A 20,308-nucleotide genomic window follows, 5' to 3' on the forward strand; every position below is an offset into this window, starting at 1 on the left:
ACAGACAAATCCCATGCAGTTATGGGGAGAATGTAAAAACTCCTTTCAGACAATGATGGAATTGAACTTGGATCACTGGCACTGTAATAGCATTACACTAACTGCTACGCTCCCATGCCGCCCGCAATTTCACTCCCATGAAACTTTCATTTAAGTTTCAACTGCTGTGAGCTCAATTTGAGTGTATTGCTACTGTGATCCAGAGATTTGCACACCTGGAGCTTGAGATTTTGAATTCAAGTTCAACATCAAGGTTACTTTTTAATTAATCTCCTCTGCATTTAGCTATAAACCCCTTCATTTCAATATATTATGTGTCCACAGTTAAGAAATTGTGTTGTGATAACAGCTCTTACTCATCAAAAATTCTTTGGGAAAAAAAACTTTCTCCTATATTCAAAATTCAAGATTATTTAATGTCATTTCCAGTATGCAGAAGCAGAATGAAATAATTGTTACTCCAGATCCGATGCAGCACAAAAAAAAAATAGGATAAAGAACACATTGAAAGGTATCTGTTAGTCTTGCGAGATCATGGATCTGCGCCTGGAAAGTCTTCACTCTCCAGGGCGCAGGTCTGGGCAAGGTTGCATGGAAGACCAGCAGTTGCCCATGCTGCAAGTGTCCCCTCTCCATGACACCGATGTTGTCCAAGGGAAGGGCATTAGGACCCATACAGCTTGGCACCAGTGTTGTCGCAGAGCAATGTGTGGTTAAGTGCCTTGCTCAAGGACACAACACGTTCCCTCGGCTGGGGCTCGAACTCATGACCTTCAGGTCACTAGTCCAATGCCTTAACCACTTGGCCACATGCCCACTAAAGAACACAGTAATAATAATAAAACCCATAAATATAAACACATAAGTTCATATACATAAGCAGATTGAATGCATGTCCATAAAGTGACGCTAGGCATATAAACGTCTGTACATAAGGTGACTCTGATAGGAAATGATAAAGTAGCGGTGGTTGGGGGTGTGGAGGGGTGAGTTAGTGGGTGGAGGTGTTGATCAGACTCACTGCTTAGGGAAAGTAACTGTTTTTGAGCGTTGAGGTCCCTGATGGGAGTGAAACAAACAGTCCATAAGCAGGATAGGTGGGATCCTTCATAATGTTATTGGCCCTTTTCCAGCACCTTTCTGTATATATAAGACCATAAGATATAGCAGCAGAATTAATCCATTTGGCCCATCGTGTTTGCTCCGCTATTTCATCATGGCTGATCCAAGTTTCCTCTCAGTTCCAATCCTTTCATGTGCTGACCAATCGAGAATCTGATAATCCCTGCCTTAAACATAGGTAAAGACTTGGCCTCCACAGCCTTCACCTCATCTCCATTCTAAAGTATGCCTCTCTGTTTTGAGGCTGTGTCCTCTGATCTTAGACTCTCCCACCATTGGAAGCATCCTCTCCACATCCACTCTATCGAAGCCTTTCACCATTCAGTATGTCTTTGATGGCGGGAAGGCCGGTGCTGGTGATGCAATAGGCAGTTTTCACTACCCATTGTACAGCCTTGAACCATAGAAAAACTACAGCACAGAAACAGGCCTTTTGGCCCTTCTTGGCTGTGCCAAACCATTTTCTGCCTAGTCCCACTGACCTGCACCTGGACCATATCCCTCCATACACCTCTCATCTATGTACCTGTCCAAGTTTTTCTTAAATGTTAAAAGTGAGCCCACATTTACCACTTCATCTGGCAGCTCATTCCACACTCCCACCACTCTCTGTGTGAAGAAGCCCCCCCCCCCAATGGTCCCTTTAAACTTTTCCACCTTCACCCTTAACCCATGTCCTCTGGTTTTATTTCTCCCCTAGCCTCAGTGGAAAAAGCCTGCTTGCATTCACTCTATCTATACCCATAATCATTTTATATACCCCTATCTACATCACTGTATCTATACCAGGAGGGAGGAGAAGATGGCGTCGCGACGCAGCGCGCACGGCCATCCCAAATTGATATCAATATGTGTTAACTAGGGGGCTGTGCACAATCCGGATTTGATGGGGGACAGCCGTGAGAAGCGCAGAGGAACATCTGGAGTAACCTCTGAAATGCCTGCTTCGCTGCCGCTGCTACTGTGCAATCGAGAATCTCCGGAGACAAAGGCCCCAAATCTTCAGCTTTGCGTATCCTCTGTTGCCGGGGCTGGGGCCGAAGCGCTCGGCATCAAAGAGGTGGGTAGGAGGCTCGGAGTTTTTTGAATGGACTTGGAGTCGGACTATGGTCGGATGCTTCCAGAATGTTGCACCGACAAGTTGGCGGCACTGGAGGTTTACCGTCTGCGTGAGATGATGGGACTTTTCGAGAGACTTTGAGACTTTTACTGTGCTATGGTCTGTTCTTATCAAATTACGGTATTGTTTTGCACTGTTGTAACTATATATTACAATTATGTGATTTTTGTTTGTTTTTAAGTCGGTTTGTCGTGTTTTTGTGATATCATTCTGGAAAAACATTTTATCATTTCCTAATGCATGCATTACTAAATGACAATAAAAGAGGACTGTGTGTCCTCATAATCATAATCATATCAAATCTCCCCTCATTCTTCTATGCTCCAGGGAATAAAGTCCTAACCTATCCAACCTTTCTCTGTAACTCACTTTCTCAAGTCCCAGCAACATCCTTGTAAACCTTCTCTGCGCTCTTTCAATCTTATCAATATCCTTCCTGTAATTTGGTGACCAAAACTGTACACAATACTCCAATGCCTTATACAACCTCACCATAACATTCCAACTCTTACACTCAATACTTTGATTTATAAAGGCCAATGTACCAAAAGCTCTCTTTACGACCCTATCTACCTGTGACGCCACTTTTAGGGAACTTTGTATCTGTATTCCCAGATCCCTCTGTTCTACTGCACTCCTTAATGCCCTACCATTTACCTTGTATGTTCTACCTTGGTTTGTCCTTCCAAAGTGCAATACCTCACATTTGTCTGTATTAAACTCCATCCGCCATTTTTCAGCCTATTTTTCCAGCTGGTCCAAATCCCTCTGCAAGCTTTGAAAACCTTCCTCACTGTCCACTACACCTCCAATCTTTGTATCATCAGCAAATTTGCTGATCCAATTTACCACATTATCATCCAGATCATTGATATAGTTGACAAATAACAATGGACCCAGCACAGATCCCTGTGGCACACCACTAGTCACAGGATAACCTGCAAAGATGAAATGGCACAAAGATGTTAGTTCAAAACAAGGTTAAATAAATAGATTTTGAACTGGTGTTTAAAAGTGCCAACCAAATCTGCATCTCTCACAGTTTTAGGTGGTGAATTCCTGTCTAGGAGTGTACTTCAAAAAAAGCTGACCAAAATCTTTTTTTATCTTTCAAAAAAGATAAAAATTATCTTTTGAGGAAGATTGTTTAAATTTAACAGACTGGCAGTGGACACCACTTTGTAGGTACAGAGGGATATGTACTTGCAGATGTTCAGATGGGAGAACTGATAATGTTAGAACAATTGGGTAGTCCGATATGTAATGCAAAATACAACATAAAATTTTCAGAATTAGATTTATTTATCAAAAGTATTGTGAAACATGTTGTATACGTTCACAACCAGCACTCCCAAGTTTGTGCTGGGGACAGCCTGCAAGTGTCGCCACATATTCCAGTGCCAGACTAATATGCTCACAATGCTTGGCAGAACAACACAGAACACAAGCTTCTTTGACATTTTTTAAAAATTCCCAATATAGATTCCCATCCTATTTATTTAACCTTGCTTTTAACTAACATCTTTCTGTCTTTTAACATGCTCTCTAAACCAGGCAGCATCCTGGTAAGCCTCTTCTGCACCCTCTCCAAAGCCTCTATGTTCTTCTTATAATGCGGTGACTAGACCGTATGCAATACCCCTGATGCAGCCCAGTTATACAAAGCTGCAACTTAACTTCCTGACCTTTGAACTCAAGTTTGTACAATAAAGAAATCTCTGGGCTGGGGAGAGCTAAGCAGCAACTTCCACAGTATCTCATGAGAGTGGACAAATGAAAACGGGGTGGAGGAAATAATGTCAGATTATAGTTTTCAAGTTATCCTTTAGAACAGGGGTTCCCATCCTGGGGTCCGTGGACACCTCAGTTTAATGGTAGCGGTTTATGGCATAAAAATGTTTGGGAAACTCTGCTTTAGAACATAGAACATTATAGGACAATGCAGGTCTTTTGGCCCACAATGTTGTGCCGAACTATTATAAGATCAATCTAAGCACCTCTTCTACATAGCCCTCCATTTTTCTAGCATTCACGTGCCTATCTAAGAAACTCTTAGATATGATAGCACGATGCTATCATAGCTCAAGGCACTGGAGTTCAGAGTTGAATTCCATCGTCCTCTGTAAGCTAGTTTGTACGTTCCTTCCCGCGTGCACGTGGGTTTCCTCCCACAGTCCAAAGACATACCGGTTTCGTAAACTGTAAATTGTCCTGTGATTAGGCCAGGGTTTAATGGGGCAGGGGTAAGGTGGGGAGGAGGTGTTGCTGAGAAATGTGGGTCATTGGGCCGGAAGAGCCTATTCCACGCTATATTTCTAAATAAAATAAATGTCCCAAATGATTCTGCCTCTACCACCATCCCTGGCAGGACCTTGGACTGGCCTTTTAATAGTAAGTACAGCATATTCAAGGAACCATGTTTATAAAATTGTGATCTCTGCAGTTTAGTATGAACTGCAAAAGGTTTATGAATTTATTCACCGTAAAGCTGAGGTACAACTCTGTCATGGAGAGCTCGGCTGTGAAAGGAGGAGGGTTGGGCATGCGGCTAGCAACCCCATTCCGTAAAAACCCAGAGCTACAGACATGCCAAGAGAAGCTCCAAAGACCTCATCCCTGGGAGAGGAAAGATGTTCACCCTGAAGACGTATGATGCTGTGCAGTGAAAGCGGAAGCCACAGGGCCGATTAACTTTCAGCCCAGGACAGAGGACTCGCTGAGCTGCTGTCAACGACCTATGCCCCAGTACGGGTGATGAGCTAAAGCTGAGATACAAATCAGACTGTTATTTTTGCAGTTCCAATGCTTTCATAGCTAGCTGACAAATCAGGTACCGCACCTCAGTTTCCCTCATTTTCTTCAATTTACTCAGATGCTGACTTTAATTCTCGATAACATAGCCAGTTTTTCCTTTTGAATGTGGAACTTGTTATTTTAAAATGAAGAATTCACGTACCATCAACTTCCGCTTCTTCCTCTACATCCTCTTCTTCTTCAGCACTCTCCACAGTACGCTCATCTTCTTCCTCTCCCTCTGCTGCTGCATCTTCCTCCTCCTCCTCTTCATCTTCCTCCTCTGGCGGTTCTACCTCTTCCTCACCATCAGAAAACTGCGCCTCTTGCTGATTGGACGAACGATCCGGAGAAATGGGTTCAAAGTAATCCTCTCTGGGCTCACTTTCATCCACTTTATCCGCACTTTCTGAAACAATAAATTAGATCGATTACCTTAAACTTTGATCTTAATTTCAATAGTGCATATAACATCAATAACAACATTATTATAGTCATATAACACTACAGCACAGAAACGCCCTCCGGCCCAAATAGTCTGTACCATACTGCTATTTTGCCTAGACTCACTGACCCACACCTGGACCAGAGCTCTCAACACCCCTCCTGTCTATGTACCAATGTAAATGTTGAAATCAAACCCACATCCGCCACTTCCACTGGCAGCTCACTCCACCCTCTGAGTGAAGTTTCCCCTTAGGTTCCTCTTAAATATTTGATCTTTCACCCTTAGCCCACAACCTCTAGTTGGGTCTCAATGATTCCGAGTGAATAAGCTTTCTCTAAGAATAGTTATTGAACAATGAAAACCCTGGATATTATTCATCATTTTGTGCTCTCTGAGAATAAAACAAATTACTTTCTGTTGCACAAACCATTCCCTTTAAGTATGTCTACAGGTGACAACATAAGAAACAGAAATAGGAGATGGAGTTTTGGACCCCTTCAAACCCTGTTCCACTGATCATAGGATTATGACTGATTTTTTGCCTCTACCCCATTTTCCTCCACTAGTCAGGTGTCAGGTCTCTCAGTGGGAGAGCATTTTGGAGATAGTAATAGGACCAATCAAGTGTGACAGTGGAAAAGTGAGTATGGAACCGGAGGAGATGGCAGAGGTACTTAATGAGTACTTTGCTTCAGTATTCACTACAGAAAAGGATCTTGGCGATTGTAGGGATGACTTGCAGCAGACTGAAAAACTTCAACATGTAGATATTAAGGATGTGCTGGAGCTTTTGGAAAGCATCAAGTTGGACAAATCACCGGGACTGTTCGGGATATACCCCAGGCTACTGTGGGAATCAAGGGAGGAGATTGCTGACCCTCTGGCAATGATCTTTGCATCACCAATGGGGACGAGAGAGGTTTCGGAGGATTGGAGGGTTGCAGATGTTGTTCCCTTATTCAAGGGAGGGAGTAGAGATAGCCCAGGAAATTAAAGACTAGTGAGTCTTACTTCAGTGGTTAGTAAGTTGATGGAGAAGATCCTGAGAGGCAGGATTTCTGAACATTTGGAGACGCATAATATGATTAGGAATAGTCAGCATGGCTTTGTCAAAGGCAGCTTGTGCCTTACGAGCCTGATTGAATTTTTTGAGGATGTGACTAAACACATTTGTGACGGGGTCCTGAATTACCCCTATGAACTATGCTCGATTACCCCTATGAACTGTGCTTTTGAAAATAGAGACAGAGTTATTTAACATCGATATCTTGTTTTGAAGAGAGAAAGAGACGAAGACTAATTGTTGGACTGTCACTTTAAGGCACTGGAAGAAACTTCTGGATTTCTGCTGAGTTGGGGAGAGAGATGGCACCGAGCAGCTCGTAAGTTGCTATGGTAACCGAGGGCGGTTATTTGATGGACAACCAATGTTATGATTTTTTCGGCAGCGTGTTAATACTTCGCCTGCTTGTGCATTTCTTACACAGAGAGAGGAAGGAGGAGTTATTTGAATGAGTGACAGTTGATGCTCAGCACAGGAAGATAAAATAGAAGGTCAAATGATGGACCTCAGACACATGTTTTGGACACTGAATGAGCTTTGCTGTGCCCGCAGAAAAAGTGGGTTTTTGGATCCATCACTGGCTCCTGCAGTGACCGGTGGGGAGTTGTCCATGTGTCCACCCTTGCCTGGGTGTTAGCTTCACCACAGAAAACTGGTCCCCTTTGTTGTGGTCACAGTTGGTGACTTTTAAAGGATATCGGAGGACAACAAGAAGACTGACGGTGTCAGCTCACCTGAAGACTCAAATCTCTCCCTCTCTCTCTCTCCATCACTACTCAGCTTGATACTGCGAACTGAACTGAACTGAACTTTGCTCATCATCGTAAGACTGTATCTTTTTACCCCTAGACTTGGAGAGGCTTGGTTTTTCATACATATATTTCCACACTTACTGATATACTTACTTATATATATAATCATTGCTAACCTGTTTGATTTATCTACATTTATATTACTGTATTGCATAGTTACTAATAAATATTATTAGTTAATAGCAATACTGGACTCCAAAGTGTTTTCTATTTCTTCTGGTTCTTTATTCCCGTCATGGGGTACTTGCCACATTGATGAAGATAGAGCAGTGGATGTAGTGTATATGGCTTTTAGCAAGGCATTTGATAAGGTACCCCATGCAAGGCTTATTGAGAAAGTAAGGAGGCAAGGGATCCAAGGGGACATTGCTTTGTGGATGTTGCCTGGACTGGGGAGCATGCCTTATGAGAATAGGTTGAGTGAATTCAGCCTTTTCTCCTTGGAGTAACAGAGAATGAGAGGTGACCTGATGGAGGTGTACAAGATGATGAGAGGCATTGATCGTGTGGATAGTCAGAGGCTTTTTCCCAGGGCTGACATGGCTAGCATGAGAGGGTATAGTTTTAAGGTGCTTGGAAGCAGGTACAAGGAGATGTCAGGGGTTAAGTTTTTTTTTTACACAGAGAGTGGTGAGTGTGTGCAATCAGCTGCCGGCGGCAGCGGTGGTAGAAGCGGAAACAATAGGGTCTTTTAAGAGACTCCTGGATGGATACATGGAGCTTAGAAAAATAGAGGACTATGGGTAAGCCTAGGTAGTTCTAAGGTAAGGGCATGTTCGGCACAGCTTTGTGGGCCAAAGGGCCAGTATTGTACTGTATGTTTTTTATGTTTCTATGTAAATGGACGTCCCTCTTTTCTGAGGCTGTGCCTTCTGGTCCTAGACGCTCCCACTCTTGAAAATATCACCTCTACATCCACCCTATCAAGGCCTTTTAATATTCAATGAGATCTCCCCTTATTCTTCTAAACTCCAGCAAGTACAGGCCCAGACCCATCGTATACTCCTCATAAGTTAACCCTTTCATTCCTGGAATCATTCTCATGAACCTCATCTGGGTTCTCACCAATGCCAGCACATCTTTTCTTAGATAATATATTTTCTCAAAGGAAATTAGCAACGCTTTATGGCAGCACATCTTGGATTGGGACTTGAATTTTAGTACCGGTACGGAATTATTTTGCTTTACCAGTCTGAGGTAATGCTTCTTCTTCATCATCATCGGGTGGAGGGGGACCTGGAGGTGTTCGTGGTCCCCTTGGCTGTGGTCTTGGGGGATTTTCATTGTATTGATCCTCCTTATCCCAATCTAAAAGAAAATAGAAAAGAAAAAAGAAAAAAAATAATCAATGCATATTAAATATTATACATTGTTCAGGCTTTTATTTTTGAAATATAGCCCTGATGACTTTTATTTTGAAATTCAGTTGGAACTCATCAGGAGAGCAGCCATTTTGATTTTAGTGGGGTTTTTCAGTCAGGCTGAAGTAAATATACATAATCCTGTGTTTTCCTTCTTCTGTTTGCGCCACTAATATCATCATCTATGTGTTGTTTTAGTTCACAAAGGAGAGAACGCTATCTGAGCAATACTTGGTGTTAATATGATGTAAAAGTTTACCTCTCATTAGTGTTTGACCACTAATGGCAATAGCAAACCAATTCTGTAGAAAAATTTGCCAAGAACAGTCATGGATAAAAACATATAGGAGCAGAATTAGGCCATTTGGTCCATCCAGTCTGCTCCCTATTGATCGCCCACGTCAATACAACACGGCACATGATGGTCAGTGTTTGACCAGCCTTAGTAATTTAAGGAACACCTCCATGATATTAACCTTCCTGCATACTTTGAAACTTTGTCTACTCGTGTTGTGTATAATATTTGGCTAGTTTACATGCAAGTCTAGCTTCATATATTCCAAATTTTTTTGAATGTGTAACATTCTGCATTATTCTGTTTGCTGCATTAAACACTTACAGTATTTTTCCGGTTCTCTCTCAGTTTTACTCTTAATTGAGTTGTATAAGTGAGTGCTGCCTAATAAAGTACCTGGAGCTTGGATACTATATCCTGACACCCACGTTCAATGAGTGGAGTTTAGCTTTCTGCTGAATTGTGTACTTCCCACTTCACACACAAGGAGAGTACTACAAGCATATTAAGAAGTGACACAGCAGCAAGGTAGTTAGCCCAACGCTACTACTGCACCAGCAACCTGGTTTCAGTCAGGAGTTTGGGTGTTCTCCTTGTAATCACATGGGTTTTCTCCAGCTGCTCCAGTTTCCTCCCACATTCCAAAGACATATGGTATTGTAATGCTCCAGACGCAGCCGAATTAGAATTTTATAAAGCTGCAGCATAACTTCCTGACTTTTCAACTCAATGCGTCGACTAATAAAGCATGCCATATGCCTTCTGAACCACCCTACTATCAACTATCAACTTGTGTAGCCAGGTTGGAGGTCAGGGGCAGGAGCCAGTGTTCAGAGTCCAGGTTGGAACGCTCCATGGTTGAAGGTCAGTGATCCTGGAGGTCAGGTTGACAGGAACTAAGGACACCAGCGATTCCTAGCTCAGAGAAGAATTGGTACATCACCAGTGACCCAAGTTCAATTCCCGCTGCTGCCAGTAAGAGGTCTGTACGTTCTCACCGTAATGACATGGATTTCCTCTGGGTGTTTCGGTTCCCTCCCATAGTCCAAAGACATATTGTTTACACAAACACAAGGAAGTCCAAAGCAACACACACAAAATGCTGGAGGAACTCAGCAGACCAGGCAGCATCTACGAAAAAGAGTACAGTCGACGATTCGGGCCAAGACCCTTCATCAGGTACAGATTAAGTAAATCTGAATCTGAGTGCCTCAATACCACAGCATGCAGCATATCTAATCACTTATTTTTCAACAGAATAATCAAGCTTTGTTGGTTGTCTGTTGAATACGACAATGCTTTGTGGATCCAGAACTGGCTTGCACCTAAGAAGGCAAAGAGTGGTTGTACACGAGTCATGTTCTGCATGGAGGTTGGTGACCAGTGGTGTGCCCCAGAGATCTGTTCTAGGACCCCTTCCCTTCGTGAATTTTATAAATGACCTGGATGAGGAAGTGGAGGGTTGGGTTAATAAATTTGTTGATGACACACAGGTTGGGGTGTTGTGGATAGTGTGGACGGCTGTCAGAGGTTATAGTGGGACATCGATGGGATGCAAAACTGGGCTGAGAAGTGGCAGATGGAGTTCAACCCAGATATGTGTGAATTGGTTCATTCTGGTAGGTCAAATATGATAGTGGAATATAGTATTAATGGTCAGACTCTTGGCTGTGTGGAGGATCAGAGGGATCCTGGGGTCTGAGTCCACAGGACACTCAAAGCTGCTGTATGGTTAAGAAGACATACAGTGTATTGGCCTTCATCAACCATGGGACTGAGTTCAAGAGCCAAGAGGTAAAGTTGCAGCGATACATGACCCCTGGTCAGACCCCACTTGGAGTACTGTGCTCAGTTCTGGTCACCTCACTACAGGAAGAACGTGGAAACTATAGAAAAGGTTCAGAGGAGATTTACAAGGATGTTGCCTGGATTGGCAAGCATGCCTTATGCGAATAGGTTGAGTGAACTTGGCCTTTTCTCCTTGGAGTGACAGAGGATGAGAGATGACCTGATAGAGGTGTATAAGGTGATGAGAGACATTGCTCGTGTGGATAGTCAGAGGCTTTTTCCCCCAAGGCTGAAATGACTAACACGAGAGGACACAATTTTAAGATGCTTGGAAGTAGGTACAGAGGAGATATCAGGGGTAAGTTTTTTTTACACAGAGCGTGGTGAGTGTGTGGAAAGGGCTGCTGGCGATGGTGGTGGAGGCGGATACGATAGGGTCTTTTTAGAGACTCCTGGATAGGTACATGGAGTTTAGAAAATAGAGGGCTATGGGTAACCCTAGGTAATTTCTAAATTAAGCACATGTTCGGCACAGCATTGTGGGCCAAAGGGCCTGTATTGTGTTGTAGGTTTTTCTATGTTTCCATGTTTCTGATGACATGAAACCTGTGTGGAAGAAGTTTTAAAGTGGAAAAGCTATTGCATGGTGCAGTTCCATAATCTTGACTTCGGAAGTCCAGGTCCAGTGGTATGAGTTGACTCACAAGCGGGGATCTTCCTTGGTTGCAGTGGATAACCATGATGCCTTCAGTGCCTTTAACAAGCCCTTCACTCTCCTTGGTGCGTTGCAGAACCGCTTTCCTGGCTGTTGGATCTTACATTTGATCTCATCCACCCAGTCCACTGGAGCTGACTTCACGTGCGAGGACAGTCCGCGGGCCACCATCACTTAGTTTAGCCCACCCGTTGAAGCAGTGTATCAGGGAGCAACCTCTGTCACATGCAAACATCTACTTGGAGCCACAGGTGAGAGCCGAGTGTCCGGTGGGAACCAGAGGTTTTAAGTAACACAAAAAAACACCCTGACAAATTTTCAAAGCATGTCTTACCATGTTTTACACTCCTTTTAGGAGCTGGTTGCTGTTGCGGTGGTTGCTGCTGCTGAGCTTGTGGTGGCTGTTGTTGTGGCTGCGGTTGCTGTGATGGAGGAGGAGGAGGTGGAGGTGGAGGAGGAGAGTCTCGGTCATGACTTATCACACGGTCTACAGTCCCATAAATCGCCAAGGTCAGACAGTTGTACCAACCTCTCAGAACAATTCCATCTGTATTGACCTGTGCAAATTAAGGAAGTAATGTTGAAAACAAACTCAAATGAGTAATGACCAAGCAAAATTGCACCACACCTCTGATCTAAACTTAATAAAATGACTCAATAAAATGACTTGAGTTGTAGAGAAATTTGGAAAACTATTCTGAAGCTGAACGTTATCATAAAATCATTTACAGCATTTTTTTCCCTATAGAAAATTACAAAACATTGTCTAGAAAGTGTGGGTATTTTGTTTTATTTAGAGACACAGCATGGAATAGTTCCTTCTGACCCAACAAGCCGCACCACCCAGCAACCCACCTATTTAACCTTAACCTAAGCACAGGACAATTTACAGTGACCAATTAACCTACTAACCAGTACGTCTTTGGACTGTGGGAGGAAACCAGAGCATCAAGAGAAAACACATGCTCACAGGGAGCACGTACAAACCCTTTACAGACGGCCAGGGTGGACTCCAAACTCCAGAAGGCTGCAATGGTCCAAGCTGCAGTATCGTCACGCTAACCACGACGTTACCATGCACGTAAAGCTGTTCTGTGCAAATATATTTATGCAGCTTTTGATACAGATCTCTAATCTTCATTAATAAGTCATAAGACCTCGGAGCAGATTAGGCCATTTGGTCCATCGAGTCTGCTCCGCATTTGATAACGGTTGATTTATTATTCCTCTTAACATCATTCTCCTATCTTCTCCAAGTAACCTTTGATGCCAATACAAATCAAGTACCTACCAACCTCCGCTTTAAATGACCTGACCACCCTCTGGCTAAAGAAATTCTTCCTCATCTCTGTTCCAAGGGGGCATTCCTGTATTTTGAGGCTGTGCCCTCTGGTCCTAGACTCTCCCACTACAGGAAACAACCTCTCCATGTCGACTCTATCTAGGCCTTTCAATATGTTTCAATGAGATCACCCTCCACCCCCCATTCTTCTAAACAGCAGCAAGTACAGGTCCAGAACCATCCAACACACCTCACACATTATCCCTTTCATTCGCAATCATAAGTACTAGTGACACATCACATAGGGTTAACAAGTATGAAATTGATTTAAGTGATCTGTATCGCAGCAAAATGTTATGTAATTCACAGAACTTCTTTCACCAATCACAGCGTGTTTTTTCAAACACCACTTGTGATCTTTATCCAGAGGTCACTAGCCTATTGATCTGCCTACAGCTTACCGCAACCTCCTGCCACTCACATTCAGATTATTTATCACAAGTACATTGAAACAAGGTGAAATGCATCATTTGCATTAACAACCAACGTCCTCAAGGATGTGCAGGGGTCTGACCGTGTCGCCACATATTGTGGCGCAAACACAGCATGCCCACAAGGCATGGAAGAACAATACAAGCAGCAACAAAAAGAAACAAGCCCCTTTACCACCCTCCCACCCACCAATTCCCCCCAAACGTGCACACACAAAGATGTAAAAATTGTTGTATGAGTGCTGTTTTTCTTTCTTCTTTAAAGTCCAATATATTGTCATTCAATCATACACGTGTACCACCAAACACAACGTTTCTCCGGACCAAGAGGCACAACACAGTTCCTATAACTCACACATACAACACATAAAACAATATTACCACTAGAAAACTAATAGCTCTGGGTCTGTACTCACTGGAATTTAGTAGAATGAGGGGGAATCTCATTGAAACCTTTTGAATATTGAAAAGCCTACATAGTAGATGTGGAAAGGATGTTTCCCATGGTAGGGAAGTCTAGGAGAAGAGGACACAGCCTCAGGATAGAAGGGTGTCCATTTAAAACAGAGATGTAGGGAATTTATTACCACAGGCAGCTGTAGAGGCCAAGTCATTGGGTGTATTTAAGGCACAGCTTGATAGGTTCTTGACTGGATGGTATCAAAGGTTACAGGGAAAAGGCCGGGGAGTGGGGCAGTGAAGGGAAGAAAAAAGGGATCAGTCATGATTAAATGGTGGAGCAGACTCAGAATCAGATTTATTATCACCGGCATGTGTCATGAAATATGTTAACTTAGCAGCAGCAGTTCAATGCAATACATAATATAGAAGAAAAAAAAGTAAAAATGGAGACTTCCGGTAGAGCTCATGGAGTGAAGTCGTGTTCTTGACTCGCTCCATTACCTCTGAGTTTTTCTTCTTATGATCAGCTATATTTTAATTAACCATTAAGGTATCGACTTTTACAATATTTTGAAATAAATTGGGCTCTTTGATAATCGGATGCGTTTAAGGTCTGCTATGTCTAAGAATGGAAAAAACGGGAAGGACGGCAAACCTCCAGTTAGACCGAAAGGTACCGATTTTCCTCCGACTGAACCACCATTGACTTTGAAAGCTATATCGGAGCTAATTCAAAGGGAAATTTCAACCTCTGTTATGGAGCTGATTCGTGCGGAAATTTCAACCTCTGTTGCGGAGCTGATTCGTGCGGAAATTTCAACCTCTGTTACGGAGCTGATTCGTGCGGAAATTTCAATTAATTTCCAGAAAATTGCCGATTCAATCGATAAGATACAAACATCTATTACGGAACATCAGTCGGCTATATCTGATTTTCAAAAATCCACGCAACAAAATGAACTTAAGATGGAGAAAATCGAAGAAACAATTAATGTAATGAAGAAGAAACTTGATTTTCTGACCTTTAAAAATTCTGACTTAGAATCCAGAATGCGACGGCAGAATCTTCGAATGATTGGGGTGCCTGAAGCTGTTGAATCTGATAACCCTATGAAGTATTTTTCTCAACTTTTAAAAGATGCATTTCCTACTGTATTTCCTGACCAACCACTGTTATTGGATCGCGTTCACAGAGTTCCATCATACTCGTCTAAGTTAGATAAACCTCGACATGTCATCTTACACTTTCATTACTTTCAAGACAAGGAGAAACTGTTTCGTTTCGTTCGATCTAAAGGTTACATTGATTTTTTGGATCTTAAGTTCCAATTCGTGGAGGATTTCAGTAAAGCAATTCGGGATCAACAGGTTCGTTATAGATCTGTGATGTCGGAACTCTACAAGATGGATTTAAAACCAGCGCTGCTTTACCCTGCATGTCTAAGGATTCGTACGTTGGATGGAGCCCTCCGTTTTTTTGAATCTCCATCGGATGCCCAGAGTTATCTGGATCAATTTTCACCTTCAACATCTTAATCGTAATTTTTAACTACCTCCGTTTGATCGGAGGTTGTGAATTTGTCAGTCTTAATTTTTTTTTTGCCTTATATGGGCAGAAAAGTTTATTTTTGGATTAATTAATATGGTTGCCAAACTTTCTTTCTATCTGCGTCATTCCTTTCTTTTTCCCAGGGGATTTTGGGTGGTTATTCCCTCACCGTCATTCTACGTATTTCCTTTGAGGCCTTAAATTTTGTAGTTTTTAAATCTATTTCTTTTTGTAGGTTTTCATAACTAGTTTATGTTAATAATTTCATTTCTTTTTTTTTGTTTACTCATAGGGTCTGGGGTTTGTTGCGGTTTTTTTTATATTTTCTGGCTTTTTCTCTGTTATATTAAGTGTTTGTTTTAATTGATTTACCTTTTTTTTATTCTTTTACTGTTTTATAACTAGCTGATCTTTTTTATATTTACACTTTTCTTAGGGAGCATATACCGGAAGTCATGGGGCTAGTTTTAGTGCTTGCTTCTTTCTGGCTGGTCTGTGTTAGATTTAGCCTTGGGGTCATGGGGTGGGGGGTGGTGGGAGGGGCTTCACGTTTTAGTTTCTTTCTTCTTGGGCTATGTACACTATTGAAGTATTGGTTGCGTTCTCCTTCCCGGTATCTCTTATTTGTTCTGTTCCCTTTCCGGGTTCATGGGTCGAGCCTATCGTCAATCCTCCTTGTTGCGGGTTGACTTTAGGGTTTATGGAGTCTATTATTAATTTTGTCTCCTGGAATACTAATGGTCTTAATCATCCTATTAAAAGGAAAAAAGTTTTTAAAGTGTTCCGGAGACTTAAAGCACAAATTTTATTTTTATAAGAGACCCATGTGCGGGGGGGGGACAGACTACGTTTTTTTAAATTCTGGAAGGGACAACAGTTTCATTCGAATTCCAACGCTAAGATTCGAGGCGTCTCTATTTTTATAGACTCCGCAGTTACTTTTATACAACATGATATTATTTCTGATCCGAATGGTAGATTTCTACTGGTTAGTGGTCTACTATTTAATAAAAAGGTAGTTTTGGTTAATGTTTATGCTCCTGATATGGACTGTCCAGAATTTTATAAATCATTATTCAATCAGTTCCCGAATTTGAATGAGTTTTCATTGATCTGGGGCGGAGATCTTAATACCTGTTTATCTCCAACTTTGGACCGTTCGGCTCCTCTACGGACCTTACCTAATAAATCTGCAACTTTGATTAATTCATTCCTCTCTGATTCTGGGTCGACGGACATTTGGCGTTTTTTGCATCCTCAGGAAAAAGATTTTTCTTTTTTTTTTACATGTTCACCATTCCTATTCAAGAATTGATTATTTCTTTATTGACTCTCGTCTTATTTCTTCAGTGATTAAATGTGATTATGACTCTATAACCATTTCCGATCATGCTCCACTTAAGCTTTCTATTAAAATTCAGGCCAATACACAAAATAATAGACAATGGTGTTTTAATTCGCTGTTGCTTCAGGACTCGGACTTTGTTAACTTTATGAATGAACAGATTGATCTTTTTTTTACAATCAACTATACAGAGGATATTTCTGTGAACATTCTTTGGGATACTTTTAAAGCTTATATTCGTGGTCAGATTATCTCGTATTCTGCTGCTTTGAGGAAGAAGCTGAAGCAGGAGGAGTTGGTAATTGTGGACAAGATTAAGGAAATTGATAAGAAATATGTTACAGCTCCCTCTGAGGAGTTATATAAACAAAGAACTGAACTTCAAATGGAACACAGTTTATTACTTTCGTCCTCGATTGTAAACCAATTAAAGAAAACAAGAAGTGAATTTTATGTACACAGTGACAAAATTGGCAAACTGCTGGCTAACCAACTGAAGTCTAATTATGCTAAATCTCAAATTAATCAGATTTATAATCAAAATGACCGACTGATACTTGATCATGCGGGGATTAAACAAACCTTCTGTGATTTTTATTCTTCCTTATATCAATCAGAGTCTCCTCGAGACTCTAAATATATGAATGATTTTTTAGATAACCTAGACTTCCCTGAGATTTCACAGGATATGTCTTCTATGTTAGATACTCCCATTACCACCGATGAGATTAAGAATGTTATTTCCTCTATGAATTTGGGGAAAGCTCCTGGCCCTGATGGGTTTACCGTAGAATTTTATAAATGTTTTGCACCTTCATTAATCCCTTGGTTCTGTAGGGTTTTCGAGGCTTCAGTAAAATTTGGTAAACTTCCCGAATCTTTCAATAGAGCGTCAATCTCTCTAATATTAAAGAAAGATAAAGATCCTGCTCAATGTGCATCTTATAGACCAATATCTTTATTAAATGTTGATTCTAAAGTTTTTTCTAAATTATTAGCAAACAGATTAGAAAAAGTACTTCCTTTTATTATTTCGGAAGACTAAACGGGTTTTATTAAAGGTCGTTACTCTTTTTATAACATTCGCACACTGTTAAATATTGGTTATACCCCCTCACAAAATGTTCCTGAGTGTGTTATCTCTTTAGATGCTGAGAAAGCTTTTGATAAAGTAGAATGGCCTTACTTATTTAAGGTGCTTGAAATGTTTAATTTTAGCTCGAAATTTATATCCTGGATCAAACTGTTATAATCATTCTCCTGTGGCCTCGGTCCTTACTAACTCTCTAAGCTCACCTTTTTTCCCTCTTTTTCGAGGCACTCGACAAAGTTGTCCTCTTAGTCCTTTATTATTTGATATTGCATTAGAACCTCTTGCAATTGCCATTCGAGAATCTCCAAATATTACTGGGATAACTTGGGGCTTTAAGTTCCATAAAATATCACTCTATGCTGATGACTTACTTTTATATATTTCTAATCCTCAAAAATCTATCCCTGCTGTTTTAGAGTTATTAGCACAATTTAGTCTCTTTTCAGGTTATAAATTAAATCTTAGTAAGAGTGAACTTTTCCCGATTAATAAACAACTTCCCTTATATCATAACTTTCCATTTAAATTGATTAATAATTATTTTTCATATCTTGGGATTAAAACTATTTGTAAATACAAAGATTTATTTAAGATTAACTTTTTACCCTTAATTGACCATATTACTCAACTTTCATCTAAATGGTTTCCTTTATATTTAACTTTGATTGGTCGTATTAATGCAGTTAAGCTGTTTTTTTTGCCAAAATTTCTATATATATTTCAGGCATTACCAATCTTTGTTCCAAAATCTTTTTTTGATAAAGTTGACTCAAAAATTTCTTCATTTATTTGGCAAAATAAAAACCCGAGACTGGGTAAAATACATTTACAGAAAGCTAAGAGAGATGGAGGTTTAGCATTACCCAACTTTAGATTTTATTATTGGGCAATTAATATTCGACATATGAAATTTTGGTTACTTGACCAGGATATACTATCCATTCCTAAATGGGTAGCATTGGAATTACAATCTGTTCAGGGCTATACACTTGGCTTTATTTTAGGTTCCTCTCTTCCTTTTGATTTGAAACGCCTCAAACAGGTATCTAACCCGATAGTTAAATATACCTTACGTATTTGGTTTCAATTCAGAAAATTTTTTGATCTTAACCAATTTGGGCTAGCAATTCCTATTTTAGGTAACATATTTTTTCCTCCCTTTTACGGATCATGCTTTTCAAATTTGGAAGATTAAGGGTATTTCACGGTTTTTGGATTTATTTTTAGATGGTTCCTTTATGTCTTTTGAACAATTATCTAATAAATATAATTTATCAAGAATACATTTTTTTAGATATCTACAAGTTAGAAATTTCCTAAGTACTATACTTTCTTCTTTTCCAATGCTTCCTCCTACATACATTTTAGATACTATAATTAACCTTAATCTATGTCAGAAAGGTGCATCGGCTATGATTTATAATATTATTATGAAACTTAGGAAAGCTCCATTTGATAAGATTAGGTCAGATTGGGAACAGGAATTGGGGTCTATCATTTCCGTGGATGACTGGGGGCAGATTTTACAATTAGTCAATACTTCCTCTATTTGTGCTAAACATTCCCTAATTCAATTTAAAGTTGTTCATAGAGCACATATGTCCAAAGATAAATTAGTTCGCTTTTATTCTCATATTAATCCTTTTTGTGATAGATGTCCGGGGCAGATAGCCTCTTTAACTCATATGTTCTGGTCTTGTCCTACTCTGGAAACTTTTTGGAGAGACATTTTTAATATTATCTCCAAGGTATTGAATATAGATATCTCTCCTCACCCTATTACTGCTATCTTTGGACTACCTAAAATTTCCAGTAATCTCTCTCCTTCAGCCATAGAATGATTGCATTTCTTACTTTAATGGTGAAAAGATGTATCTTACAACATTGGAAAGAGCTTAATGCTCCAACTACCTTTTTTTGGTTTTCTCAGACGATATTATGCTTGAATTTGGAGAAAATTCGAAGCAACCTTTATGATTCCTCACTTAAATTTGAACAGACCTGGAGATCTTTTATTCAATATTTTCATTTAATGTAATTTTTTTTCTCCTCTTTTTTTGCTCCATATTTATTTTTTTTCATATTGTTTTTTTTTACTGTTTTTAATGGAGGTCGGGATTGAGGACGTGATTTTAAGTTTTTTAACTCTGCTTGGTTCCAAGTTAGCCCATTGCTTTGCTTTGCTTTTTAGTTAGTTGCACGGTGGGTTTTTTTTTGGGTTTTTTTTTCCTTTTCTCTATTGGCATATATATATAAAATTAGTATACTATTATGTTACCTCAGTATGTTATGTTTAAATTACATTGTTTGTATCTTTTTTTTGTATTAATATCTCCTGTAATTTTATTATATTCTAACAATGTATTAGTGCCTTTATGGCTTACCTTTTTGTATACTTATTCAATAAAAAGATTTAAAAAGAAAGAAAAAGTAAAAATAAACAGATCAATTACAGTATGATTACAATAGATCAAAAATCGTGAAAAACCAGAAATAATATATATTAAAAAGTAAGGTAGTGTTCATGGGTTCAATGTCCATTTAGAAATCAGATGGTAGAGGGGAAGAAGCTGTTCCTGAATCACTGAGTGTGTGCCTTCAGGCTTATGTACCTCCTTCAAGATTTTTC

General features: G+C 40.3%; 1 protein-coding gene across 2 annotated transcripts in view; it reads right to left on the bottom strand.

Moving 5' to 3' along the window:
• Nucleotides 1-20,308, bottom strand: part of virma (vir like m6A methyltransferase associated) — a 136,739-nt gene that overhangs the window by 84,663 nt on the left and 31,768 nt on the right. For both annotated transcript variants that reach the window (XM_063067165.1, XM_063067157.1), the window contains exons 5-7: nt 11,852-12,074; nt 8,547-8,666; nt 5,199-5,444 (exon numbers count right to left, since the gene is read on the bottom strand). In XM_063067165.1, coding sequence (XP_062923235.1) covers nt 5,199-5,444; nt 8,547-8,666; nt 11,852-12,074 — 589 coding nt within the window. The remainder of the gene's footprint in view (nt 1-5,198; nt 5,445-8,546; nt 8,667-11,851; nt 12,075-20,308) is intronic.

The sequence above is a fragment of the Mobula hypostoma genome, chromosome 1 (genome assembly GCF_963921235.1).
Source record: "Mobula hypostoma chromosome 1, sMobHyp1.1, whole genome shotgun sequence".
NCBI lineage: Eukaryota > Metazoa > Chordata > Chondrichthyes > Myliobatiformes > Myliobatidae > Mobula > Mobula hypostoma.